Genomic DNA, 12,786 nt, shown 5'->3' with positions numbered 1-12,786 from the left:
TGACAACCACCAAAGAAGATAGTCTCTGGTCTCTTGATCCATATTTATCTGAGGAGATAAATCTGCATAATCCCCATTCCACTGTTTGAGCATGCATAGTTGCAGTGGTCTGAGATGCAAGCGAGCAAACAGAACTATATCCATTGCCGCTACCATTAGTCCGATTACCTCCATACACTGACGGCCGAGGAATGGAATGAAGAGCTTGGCAGATGGTTAAAATCTTTGATTTCCTGACCTCCGTCAGAAAAATTTTCATGTCCACCGAATCTATCAGAGTTCCCAGGAATGGAACTCTTGTGAAAATTCTGGGAGCTGTGGCCAACCCGAAGGGAAGAGCCACAAATTGGTAATGCTTGTCCAGAAAGGCGAACCTGAGGAACTGGTGATGATCTATGTGGATAAGGATGTGTAGATACGCATCCTTTAAGTCCATGGTGGTCATATATTGACCCTCCTGGATCATTGGTAAAATAGTCCGAATGGTCTCCATCTTGAAGGATGGAACTCTTAGGAATTTGTTTAGGATCTTGAGATCTAAAATTGGTCTGAAGGTTCCCTCTTTTTTGGGAACCACAAACAGATTGGAGTAAAACCCCTGCCCCTGTTCTGTTTTGTTTTCAGAACTGGGTAGATCACTCCCATGGTATATAGGTCTTCTACACAGTGTAAGAACGCCTCTCTTTTTGTCTGGTTTACAGACAATTGAGAAAGATGGAATCTCCCCCTGGGTCACAATGTCTACAGCCCAGGAGTCCTGAACGTCTCTTGCCCAAGTCTGAGCAAAGAAAGAAAGTCTGCCCCCTACTAGATCCGATCCCGGATCGGGGACTACCCCTTCATGCTGTCTTGGTGGCAGCAGCGGGCTTCTTGGCCTGTTTACCCTTGTTCCAAGTCTGGTTAGGTCTCCAGACTGACTTGGATTGAGCAAAATTCCCCTCTTGCTTTGCAGCAGGGGAAGAGGTAGAGGGACCACCTTTGAAGTTTCGAAAGGAACGAAAATCATGTTGTTTGGTCCTCATCTTATTTGTCTTATCCTGAGGAAGGGCATGGCCTTTTCCTCCAGTGATGTCTGAAATTATCTCTTTCAGTTCAGGCCCTTGAAAGGGATGGCTAAAAGCTTAGATTTTGATGACACATCAGCAGACCAGGACTTAAGCCATAACGCTCTAAAATGGCAAAACCTGAATTCTTTGCCGCTAATTTAGCCAGTTGAAAAGCAGCATCTGTAATGAAAGAATTAGCTAGCTTGAGAGCCCTAATTCTATCCAGAATATCATCTAATGGGGTCTCAACCTGAAGAGCCTCCTCCAGAGCCTCGAACCAAAAAGTAGCTGCAGTAGTTACGGGAACAATGCACGCTATAGGTTGGAGAAGAAAACCCTGATGAACAAATATTTTCTTTAGGAGACCCTCTAATTTTTTATCCATAGGATCTTGAAAGTACAACTGTCCTCAATAGGTATAGTTGTACGCTTAGCTAGGGTAGAAATAGCTCCCTCCACCTTAGGGACCGTCTGCCACGAGTCCCGCATGGTGTCTGATATGGGAAACATCTTCTTAAAAGTAGGAGGGGGAGCGAACGGAATACCTGTTCTATCCCACTCCTTAGTAACAATGTCTGAAATCCTCTTAGGTACCTGAAAAACATCAGTGTAGGCAGGAACCTCTAGAAATCTGTCCATTTTACACAATTTCTCTGGAACTACAATAGGGTCACAATCATCCAGAGTTGCTAAAACCTCCCTGAGCAATAAACGGAGGTGTTCTAGTTTAAATTTATTAGCCGTCATATCTGAGTATGAGGGAACATCTTTCCTGAATCAGAAATCTCTCCCTCAGACAGCAAATGCCTCACCCACAACTCAGAAGATTGTGAGGGTACATCGGATATGGCTAATAAAGCGTCAGAGGGCTCAGCCTTTGTTCTCACACCAGACCTACTGCAACCCAGGTAGCTTAGATAAAACCTCTGTGAGGGTAGTATTCATAACTGCGGCCATATCTTGCAGGGTGAAAGAATTAGACGCACTAGAAGTACTTGACGTCGCTTGTGCGGGCGTTAATGGTTGTGACACTTGGGGAGAATTAGATGGCAAAACCTGATTCTCTTCTGACTGAGAATCATCCTGCGACATACTTTTAGTAGCTAAAATATGTTCTTTGCAATTTATTGACCTTTCAGTGCATGAGGGACACATTCTAAGTGGGAGTTCCACAATGGCTTCTAAACATATTGAACAATGACTTTCTTCAATGTCAGACATGTTGAACAGGCTAGTAATGACTACAAACAAGCATGAAAACACTTAATTTAGTGAAAAAAAATCTTAAAAAACGGTACTGCGCCTTTAAGAGAAAAAAAGCATACACGTTCTGCAAAACTGCTTTAAAATGCACCAAATTTTTGCAAGCGGACTCAATGTGTAGTTAAGTTTGCCCCACAAGGAAATTCAACATTTAACCCCTTAATGTGCAAACCGGATTGAAATTAGGCCTAAATCCGGAAAAAAACACCCCCAGCACCTTGCCACAGCCCTGTTGTTGCGCCTACCTGCCCTCAGGGATAGTAAATATAGGGTTAAAGCTTCGATTTGGCCCAAAACATCCACAAGGGCCCTCAGGAGTTGGAGCTTGCTGTTTGCTGAGTGAAAACTGCACACCTGAGGCGCGAAAATAGGCCCCGCCCATCTCACTCGATGTCTCTACAGCCTCAAAGAACCGCACCAGAGCGGTTTTAAACTAGCCATGTGGGTTCTGAGACCCAAAAAATAAGCCAAGAGTACCCTCAATAAAGTTGCCCAAAAAACGTTATTGCCCACAAAACGTTAACAGCACTCCCAGTTCATAAAACGTTTGCCCACAAACATTCAAAACTCAGTGTGAACCATTTTTGTAATTAGCCCCTTATGCAAGCTTAGTAATGCCTTTCTATAGCTCTTAGGATTACCCTCATGGGGATACTGTCAGCCTTTCTGAAATACAGTGTCTCTCCAGAAAAAATGACTGAACATACCTCACTGCTATATAGCATGAAAACATTCCTCACACTGAAGTTTCTTTTACCCCTTAGCCTCTGTGGGAACAGCACTGGATCTTAGTTACAAATGCTAAGATCATCATCCACCAGGCAGAAGTCTTTATCCATCTGCTGCCTGAGAGTAAATAGTACACACCGGTACCATTTAAAACAAAAAACTCTTGCTTGAAGAAATTAAAACTAATATTTTATCACCTCTTTCACTTTACCCTTCCTAGTACTTAGAGTAGGCAAAAGAGAATGACTGGGGGGTGGAGCTAAGGGAGGAGCTATATAGACAGCTCTGCTGTGGTGCTCTTTGCCCCTTCCTGTTAGCAGGAGGATAATATCCCACAAGTAAAGGATGAATCCGTGGACTCGTCGTACCTTCTAGAAGAAAAGGAAACAATCTTACCGGAATCTATGCCATGGAATAGTAACACAGTCCTTCAAGTTTGACAGATTGGAGCATTGCTTCTGATATGGACTTGAGTTAGTTAGGCCTCATCTTGAGTATTGTGTGCAGTTCTGGAGACCATATCTTCAGAAGGATATTAACAAACTTGAATCTGTGCAAAGGAGGGCTACCAAAATCGTACATGGTCTAAAAAATAAAACTTACCAGGATAGGCTCAATGACCTAAATATGTATAGCTTAGAGGAGAGAAGGGAAAGAGGTGATATGATAGCAACTTTCAAGTACATTAAAGGGTTTAGTAAAACTGAGGCTGTGGGTATTTTACATAAAATGGAAAATTCAAGAACAAGGGGTCATGAGCTCAAGCTAAAGGGTAGTAGATTCAGAAGTAATTTGAGGAAGCACTTCTTTACAGAAAGAGTGATTGATTTATGGAATAAACTTCCTCAAGAGGTAGTAGCAACAAACACTGTGGGGGACTTTAAAAATGCATGGGACAAGCATAGGGCTATCCTACGAACTAGATAAGTTTATACTGTTAGGTAAGGTCGGGCAGACTTGCTGGGCCTATGGCTCTTATCTGCCGTCAATATCTATGTTTCTATACTTTATTGAGTTAAAAAAAAAGCAGGCAGCGAAACTCGACAACGCGGATTGTTTAAGGAGCTGTTAATATGGGTCTGGATGGTTTTGCAGAAAGACTCTCACTGCATCTCCAGACTCTAACTTTCGTCAATGCTCTCACTGAGAGGCTGACAAGACTACTTAAAACTCCAGTCCCATAGCAAAGAGTACTACCCTCCATAAGAGACTACTCCGAATCTTCCGACACTTCTCTGCCATCCTCCTGTGACGAAAGGAAAAGAATGACTGGGGGATGAAGAAGGTATTTAAGCCTTTGGCTGGGTTGTCTTTGCCACCTCCTGGTGGCCAGGTTCAGTATTCCCACAAGTAATGAATGCAGCTGTGGACTCTCCCTGTATTAAGAAGAAAATCTATTACTAAAATATTTACCACAAAGAATGTTTTAATACTTACCTACAGCTGACATCACCATGGCCCAACTGGCCATGCTGGCCATATCCAAAGGTATACACGTCACCATTTTCCATTAAGACCACTAAAACAAACATTTGTTTCAAATCAAAATACAGATAATAGTGTTTTTAAATGTTTATAATTGTAAAATACTAACAAGTTTTAATTAATATAAAAATCATATGAGATATGGAACAATAAAACTAAACAATGCAATTCAAATACATCTGTGCTAAAAGCTGGTACACAACTATTTAAGATTTTACGCTGTTACCTGGTTTAATATCCCTTAGAAAGAGACCTCATATGCTGATGCATATATTTACTGTTAAAACATCTTGCATTAACATTCTTTGTATATGTAGAAAGAGATGACCTCTGTGGAATTTATAGGGCTAGATTATAGATTTACAAAAATTTAATTAAATAACATTATGGAAAACATTTAACATTGCACTCTTTAGAGTGATATAGAAAAGTTGTATGGTCTTCTAAAACGATTCTGAAGTAAAATAGTCTATTTAAATACATTTTGAGGGAACTTAACTCATTTAGCTAATGACATTGGTATTACTCTTTCAAATGGAATGAGGGGGTACTCTTTTTCTAACATATTCTCATGAATTATGTGTAGTTTATGGTGGTGATAGGGATCCCCTTTCCCTTAGAAAAATTAGGTCAGGTGTTTACCAGCACCATAATGATAACCTGCAAATAAGGGGTTTCCATCCATTGAAACCCTTTTTTTTTTTTTTTTTAATTAAGAAGAAAAAAAGTTATCACCTGACCCCTAGTCCGTTAAAACGATTACTCATTTGAAAAGAGAGATTCAAGGCAAGATTAATGCAGGTAATTGTTATATTTTGCCATTTCACTGCAAATACCTGCATTCTAGAGAGATGCGACCACTCTTTTCTCTATGTGTTGGATTGGCTCTGGAAGACAGCTACCCTGATTCACAAATCTAATGAAAAACTGCATACTTCTCATCCTACATTTTGAGAGATATAACTATACATAGCAAAGGCTGTAGTTGTGGGAAGCTCTTCAACCTATTTTCTCTGATCACATTTTAAGCATAATGTGGATGGAGAACTGTTTGCTGTCATTTTAGATGGTTATCCAAAAGAACATACAGTATATAATCATATATATACTAAGTTCAAATTAGCAAATATGCATTTTTATAATAATGCACATAACAGACACATATATTGAATCCAGAATGAAAGCACATGAATGAGCCAGCAACACATAAAATGAGCACTGCACTGAAAAATGGAGAAAAGTAGATGGATAGTGGGGTCCATTCTAGATAGAAAATGAAGTCTGTAACTCAAACCTTGCCTTTTTTATTATACAGTTTGCATTTGTTTTAAATTCATTAAAGTTTATGGCTAGCACTGATCCCATACTTATGGCTAATTGCTATACTAGGTATAAAAACAGTATCAGTGAGGTTATGAAGGCATTTACCTGAATGGTGAAATCCACAACTGACTTGTACAGCCCGCAACTCACAGTCAAACCGTACAGCTCCTGGAGGGTAAGTAGTTATTTTGCTGGCATCTTTCTCTCCTTGATCCCTGCCTTCATCTGCAAAACACAAAACATACGCTAGTTAAAGTAAAACAGAGTACCGCATAGTCAAGAGAGATATATAAATTCTGTGCAAACTCATAAAGTTAAGGGAGGACAAACAAAGAGGGTAACAGAGGCTTCCACCCAATGAATACATATACTGCATGTTTTTAAAGATTCTGTCACTTTATTGATCAATGAAGAACATACCGTATATGTGACAAAAAAATAATAATTTTGTGATATATAAGTTAAAATATGACCAGATTGCAATGTACCCTGTTTATGTCATCAAAGGTTAATGTGCTGTGTGGCATCCCCTGCTTACAAATCAGCCAATGAACAAATACATTTTCCTTAACACATTCTGGAAGTAATTACTCTTGCTGTGGAGAAATGAAATTCTAATAGGATGCATGCTTCTATATTATGTTTCACCGTTCAATTGCAAAATACTATCAACAATTTTCAGCAGTAATTCTACTCCAAATTATTATAATACTGTAGTAGCAGATAGCCACTCTTCTTTTTATAATTGTAATAGACTGACTTTGTGTAGCTGAAATAAAGGAAGAGATCTGTTCGCATGAAAATAAAATGCCTACTTTAGCATTTGGCTATATTCACTAAAACACTGTTAAACCAACAATTTTGTTTTGTTTTTTTAATTCTTCTCCCACATTTCACTCTCCTAGACCTTTCCCAAACATTTTGTAGTTACTTTTCTAGTCTTCAGAATACAGCACTTTGCTCTCACAGATGTGTTGTGCTTTCATAACAGCTTAGCAAGTGAGGACTGTAAGTCAGTGCCATGACCATCAAATATAGCCATTTGTCAGCTATACAAAATAGTAATATAGATGGAATCTTTACATCTGTAGTTCAAACCTCCACTAAAGATAATCATCAAGAAATCATGACAAAAGCTGACATTTAAATGTTAACATGCATTCAGAATAATAAAAGCTGCTTTTATTTGTCCTGATGGAGCTTTCCACAGGCTGATCTTGAGATACAATACACAGATACTCATGAAGCTGATTAAACAAATCTTAGGAAAAATATGCCTTTTCTGAAAATAACTCCTTGGCAGATATGAAAGTCCTGCAGTAGATTTGGGATTACAAGTGCAGCCAAGGATAGTCATGACAGGGAGCAAGCAGAGTCATGACAGGGAGCAAGCAGAGTCATGACAGGGAGCAAGCAGAGTCATGACAGGGAGCAAGCAGAGTCATGACAGGGAGCAAGCAGAGTCATGACAGGGAGCAAGCAGAGTCATGACAGGGAGCAAGCAGAGTCATGACAGGGAGCAAGCAGAGTCATGACAGGGAGCAAGCAGAGTCATGACAGGGAGCAAGCAGAGTCATGACAGAGAGCAAGCAGAGTCATGACAGGGAGCAAGCAGAGTCATGACAGGGAGCAAGCAGAGTCATGACAGGGAGCAAGCAGAGTCATGACACGGAGCATACCTTTAACATAAAACCAAAATTATCAAATACTTATCTTCCAAGACAGAAGTAGCAAACCTGTGGCATGAATACCCAAGGTGGCACAACCAACAATTCTGGCTGCGTCATATAGCTATTTTGCCAGCTGACAGTAGTCTGGGTTTTTTTTTTTTTTTTTTAAACAAATAAGATTGATACAAAAAAAATATATAAATAAAAAAAGATACCCATAGAAATAAATTAGTAATATGTAGTGTTGGCACCGATACATTACTTGTAGAATTCACATCCGCCAGACACCTGTGTAAAAAAGGATAACGCAGAAATATGACCCTTCAGAGAACTGACTGACAAACCGTCCTCCAGACCTTCAAGGAGAAAAGGCAAAACCCCTAGGAATCTTGATCCTACTTCCAAGAGTTGTCATGGGATTCCCACCAATCAGGAAATGTATGCCATACCTAATGATAAAAGTTACCAGTAACAGGCTTACGAGCCTGAATCATGGTCTCAGGAAGAGCACCACAGCAAATCCCTGAAACTTAATCACTGCCAATATAGCCCCTCTGAGAGCCATGGCAAGGCCAAAAGGAAAGAGCCACGAACTGAAAGTGTTTGACAGAAAGGCAAAACTCAGGAAATTGAAAATACACGTCCTCCAGGTCTATGGTCACCATGAACTGACCCTCTTAGACCAAAGAAAGAATGGAAGCACTGGTTTCCATTTGAAGAATGGTACCCTGAGACAACTTGGTGAGACACTTCAGGTCTACCATAGGACGAAAAATTCCCTCTCTCCCTGTTCTCTTACAGAAACTGGAACTATCACTCACAGGGAAGAGAAGACCCAAACGCACTACAAAAATGCCTGTTATCTGGCCTGCAGATAAAATTGAGAGGTGGAACCTGCCTCAGGGAGGAAAAAGAATGACTACTATGTAGTAACCCTGAAATACTATGTCCACAGCCTATCTGGGATATCTCCTATCCATGTTTGAAGACAGAGATTCAACCCCTCACTTGGATCGATCCCGGATTGGGGGCAAAACTCCTTTAGGTCTATTCATCTTGTCTTGTGGTAGAAAAGACCCTTTTCCATCCGTAATATCCGAACTATTCCTGTCATATCAGGACCAAACAAGGTCATACCCTTGTACTGAAGCACCAGAAACTTGGACTAAGAGGAAAAAAAACCTGTCCATAACGCCCCGCGGGCTATCACAGCAAAGTCAGATATCTTGGCTCCCTGCTGAAAAACATGCATAGTAGCATCATAAATAAAATAATTGGCTAGCTTAAGAGCCTTAATGCTGTACTGGATCTTCCAAATGAGTCTCTGCCTAAGTGGAATCAGACAAGGCATCACACCAATAAGATGTTGCACTTGACACAGTGGCAATACAAATCCAGCTAAGTCCATTGATCCCGAAAAGAACAGCTATCCTTTCTAGGAATCGTAGTTCTCTAAGCCAGAGTAGAAATGCCCTACTACTTTAGGCACCGTGCGCCCTGATATTTAATGGACACAGTGAAAGGAAAAATCTTTTTGACAGGAGACGGGGGAAAAGAAACCCTGACTCCCATTCCTGTGAAATAATCTCCCATGCACGGTCTTAAACAAGAAACACTTCCACAGTGGAAGGAACATCATAGTATTAAAAAAGTTTACTAGGTTTCAATGGTTGACAACGACAGGCATATCGGAATCGTCCAAAGTAGCCAAAACCTCCTTTAACCATACAGGAAGATGTTCAAGCTTAAATTTGAATACCACTACTTCAGCATCTGAGATTTCACCCTCAGAGGCTACCGACGTATCCTCCTCAGACTTATGAGGAAGGGCCATCTGTGTAGCAATAGGTAGGACCGAAACCTTACTATCTGAATCTCTGATATTCCTCTTGCATTTTCCCCTTAACATAGAAAAAAAACAGAAAATTCTGCAGATACCACAGAAGATACCTATGCAACGATTCTGCAGGCAAATGAGCTCCTCCAGGAGACAGAGGAAAGCAGGGTACTATATATGTAGCCATTAAGGCATGGGACGTTTGAGGAGAAGCTGTGGCAATGCCTAACAGCAGCATCCTGAGAGACATGAGGCTATCAAACATATACTTAAAGGGACACTGAACCCAAATTTTTTCTTTTGTGATTTAGATAGAGCATGCAATTTTAAGCAACTTTCTAATTTACTCCTATCATCAATTTTTCTTTGTTCTCTTGCTATTTTTATTTGAAAAAGGCATCTAAGCTTTTTTTTCTTGGTTCAGTACTCTGGACAGCACTTTTTTTTATTGGTGGATGAATTTATCCACCAATCAGCAAAGACAACCCAGGTTGTTCACTAAAAATGGGCCGGCATCTAAACTTACATTCTTGTATTTCAAATAAAGATACTAAGAGAATAAAGCAAATTTGATAATAGGAGTAAATTAGAAAGTTGCTTAAAATGTCATGCTCTATCTGAATCACAAAAGAAAAAATTTGGGTTCAGTGTCCCTTTAAGGTTCCTTCCAAACAAAAGGAACAAAAAGACATTATGAATTAAGAATAACATACACAAGTCCATAGGAGCTGAATTCTAGCTCCATGAAACAACAAATCAAATGAAAATTCAGACCGGGGTCACATAAGCACATCAGAAACTAGAAGAAGATGGCGCCGCTCACACACAGAGGAGGCAGCGCCATTGGGGGGGGGGGGGGGGAAGGCATGAAAAACAGAGCACAGATAAAGTAATGGGCGCTCTCTCACCAGCTTCACAAACAGAGAAGGATCCCTAACAGACTATCCTTAACATCACCCCTTCAATTCCCGTGAGAGCGAAGTAGGCAGAGTCGTCTGGGCAGCAAAAAAGATTAAGTGAGCAGCTAAAATGAACAGCGCGCCTCATCTCAAAGTTCAAAGCATCTAACCACCTGCATAAGCCTATTATAGATATGCGTTATATAGGTTAATATACATGTGTGGCTACTCTCACATGGATTTTAGCACAGAACATTGGTTTTACCGTTCTGAGTACTTAACCACTGAGCCATAGGCTCTAATTGCACAAAAAGGATGCCCTTAAAGGAGAAAACTCACCCAGAGAGGTCCAATACTCCCACTCCCCACACTGATCACTTACCACTGAAACTACAGTGGGAAGAAACCATAAAGGGGGACATAGTAAAAAGAAAACACAGCCTCTGGCTTAATTCCCACACATATAAAAAAGTGCATGCCCTTGCCAAATAAAATCCTTACCTCAAGGATTAATATGTCCCAACAAACTGCAATATATTCTATTTAGTGCAAGTCTCCAAACTGGAAGACAAGAGCACTTACCTGCAGTCTAGCCATCCGGCAGGTGGACAGCTTACACGGCATGAGAGGAAGCCTCTCCTCACAAAGACCTGTAGAGAAAGAAAGGACAGAGTAAACCTACTTTGGCTTTCTATACTAGAGCAGTAACATGTTAGGAAAACACAGCAAGGCCCACCTCACAAGTTCCTAACTGCTTTAAAGCTACCACTGTCCTACTGTAGAAACTAACGTGGAGTACGGCTAGACCCAATCTTGAAAGGAAAGATCAGAGCAAATCTACTCCGGCTTTCAAAACAATAAAATCTTGATTGAAGTGAAATAAATCCAATCTTCATCAGACACCAAAACTTCCCCTCCTCCTTGCACCGAAGGCAAAGAGAATGACTGGGGTTTGTGGGAAGGGAAGTGATACTTAGCAGTTTAACTGTGGTGCTCTTTGCCTCCTCCTGCTGGTCAGGAGTGATATTCCCAACAGTAATTGATGACGTCATGGACTCACCATATCTTAGGAAAGAAATACTTAATACAGAGCAAGCCGATGTACACTATCGTGACATGCATTAACCAAACATGTGTTATCCCAATGCAAGCCGGCCTTCGTGTTTACGCATGTCGGGCACATTAGGTTAATGCAGGTCAAGATAGCACACGTCAGCTCACTCTGTATTGTTAATTTTTTTTTCCCACTTTGGATTACACACCCCTGGTTAGTGCACGTATGTCTGTCACACACATGTTGGGTCTGGCACTCTAATCCCCCTATTAACTGTCTTTTTTGCGCGCGTTATTTAGTTGCCAGAAATTTTAAATAAGTGTGCCAAAAAAAAAAAAAAAACCCTGACGCGCAAAAAAAGCAAGGGGAAATAAAATAGAGATTCTGTCTCAGGGACATATATATTAATAAACTATAAAGTTCCCACATTAAAGCCAGAGAGTGTCTAAATGAAAGAACAATGATACTTATTAATAGACACTCATCTACCAGTAAACAACCAATAGAAAGCCAAACCAGTACTAAAACATATCAGCTGAGATTATGGAATAGGAGTATATTGTAGATCCCTAGAAGGTGGCAAAGGACAAGTCCCTGCGACCAATAATGGAGGATCTGTAACAGATCTCCCATGAAGAGAACAAAAGTGTCACAAACCATACCCCATATACATGTCTCTGACAAGCACTGTACTTTGAGGAGAAATTGGGCCTCAATATAGACTGAACCCCTCTCTGTGAAGAATCAAATGCATATCTTCATTCTTCCACCATGTCCAAAGGAGGCAAAATAAAGACTGAGGTAACTAAGGTAGGAGGAGTTTGATAGAGCTCTTGGGGTTTGGGAATCTTTGCCTCCTCCTAGTGGTAAGGAAGAGTAATACCCCGTATTAATAGATCGTGGACTCTCACCACCAGCATGAAAGAAAACAAGAAATTATATACAGGTGATTTTGTCTTATTAGTCTGCGTAGCTAATGCAGTGCTATATTTTATCATTCAAATAAGTTTTTAATTGATGCATCTAATCTATTTAAAGGTATAGGAAACTCAAAAAATCTCTTTTAAAACATTGTAAAATATTAAAGTGATGGCAAACTCTCCCCTTTTTAAAAAAACAGATCCGGAATGTTAGTGATATTTTAGATGGAGTTTAATTCATCGGTTGCAAAGACGACACTATAACTTACTTTTTAATGTACTGTATATATGAAACTCCCCCGCTCTCTGCCGCCCACTTTGAAAGTACATTTTTCTGTGAGCTAAAGGTTTGAATTTTTCTTCAATCTAAATTTGACTTTAGCGTCCCTTTAAAGACTGAGTGCTCACTGGCTGATATGCAGATCTCTCACTACTTTTTTTGGTGGACTGTGACACCACTAACAAATTCTCAATACAAAAAAAAAAAAAACCTGTATGTTGATGCATTAAAGAAAAATGAAACAGAATATCCAATTCTTCAATTCCCCTAAACACATTAT

General features: G+C 40.1%; 1 protein-coding gene across 1 annotated transcript in view; it reads right to left on the bottom strand.

The window, feature by feature from the left end:
• The window catches only part of MYCBP2 (MYC binding protein 2), a gene marked incomplete in the record, with an annotated part of 1,460,675 nt that overhangs the window by 945,450 nt on the left and 502,439 nt on the right, over window positions 1-12,786 (bottom strand). The window contains 2 exon segments of the mRNA XM_053707907.1: window positions 4,476-4,557; window positions 5,952-6,071. Of these exon segments, the coding sequence (XP_053563882.1) occupies window positions 4,476-4,557; window positions 5,952-6,071 (202 nt within the window).

Source organism: Bombina bombina, chromosome 3 (genome assembly GCF_027579735.1).
Source record: "Bombina bombina isolate aBomBom1 chromosome 3, aBomBom1.pri, whole genome shotgun sequence".
Taxonomy (NCBI): Eukaryota; Metazoa; Chordata; class Amphibia; order Anura; family Bombinatoridae; genus Bombina; species Bombina bombina.
Note: the sequence above shows the minus strand (reverse complement) of the source record. Positions and strands in the feature narration are given on the sequence as shown.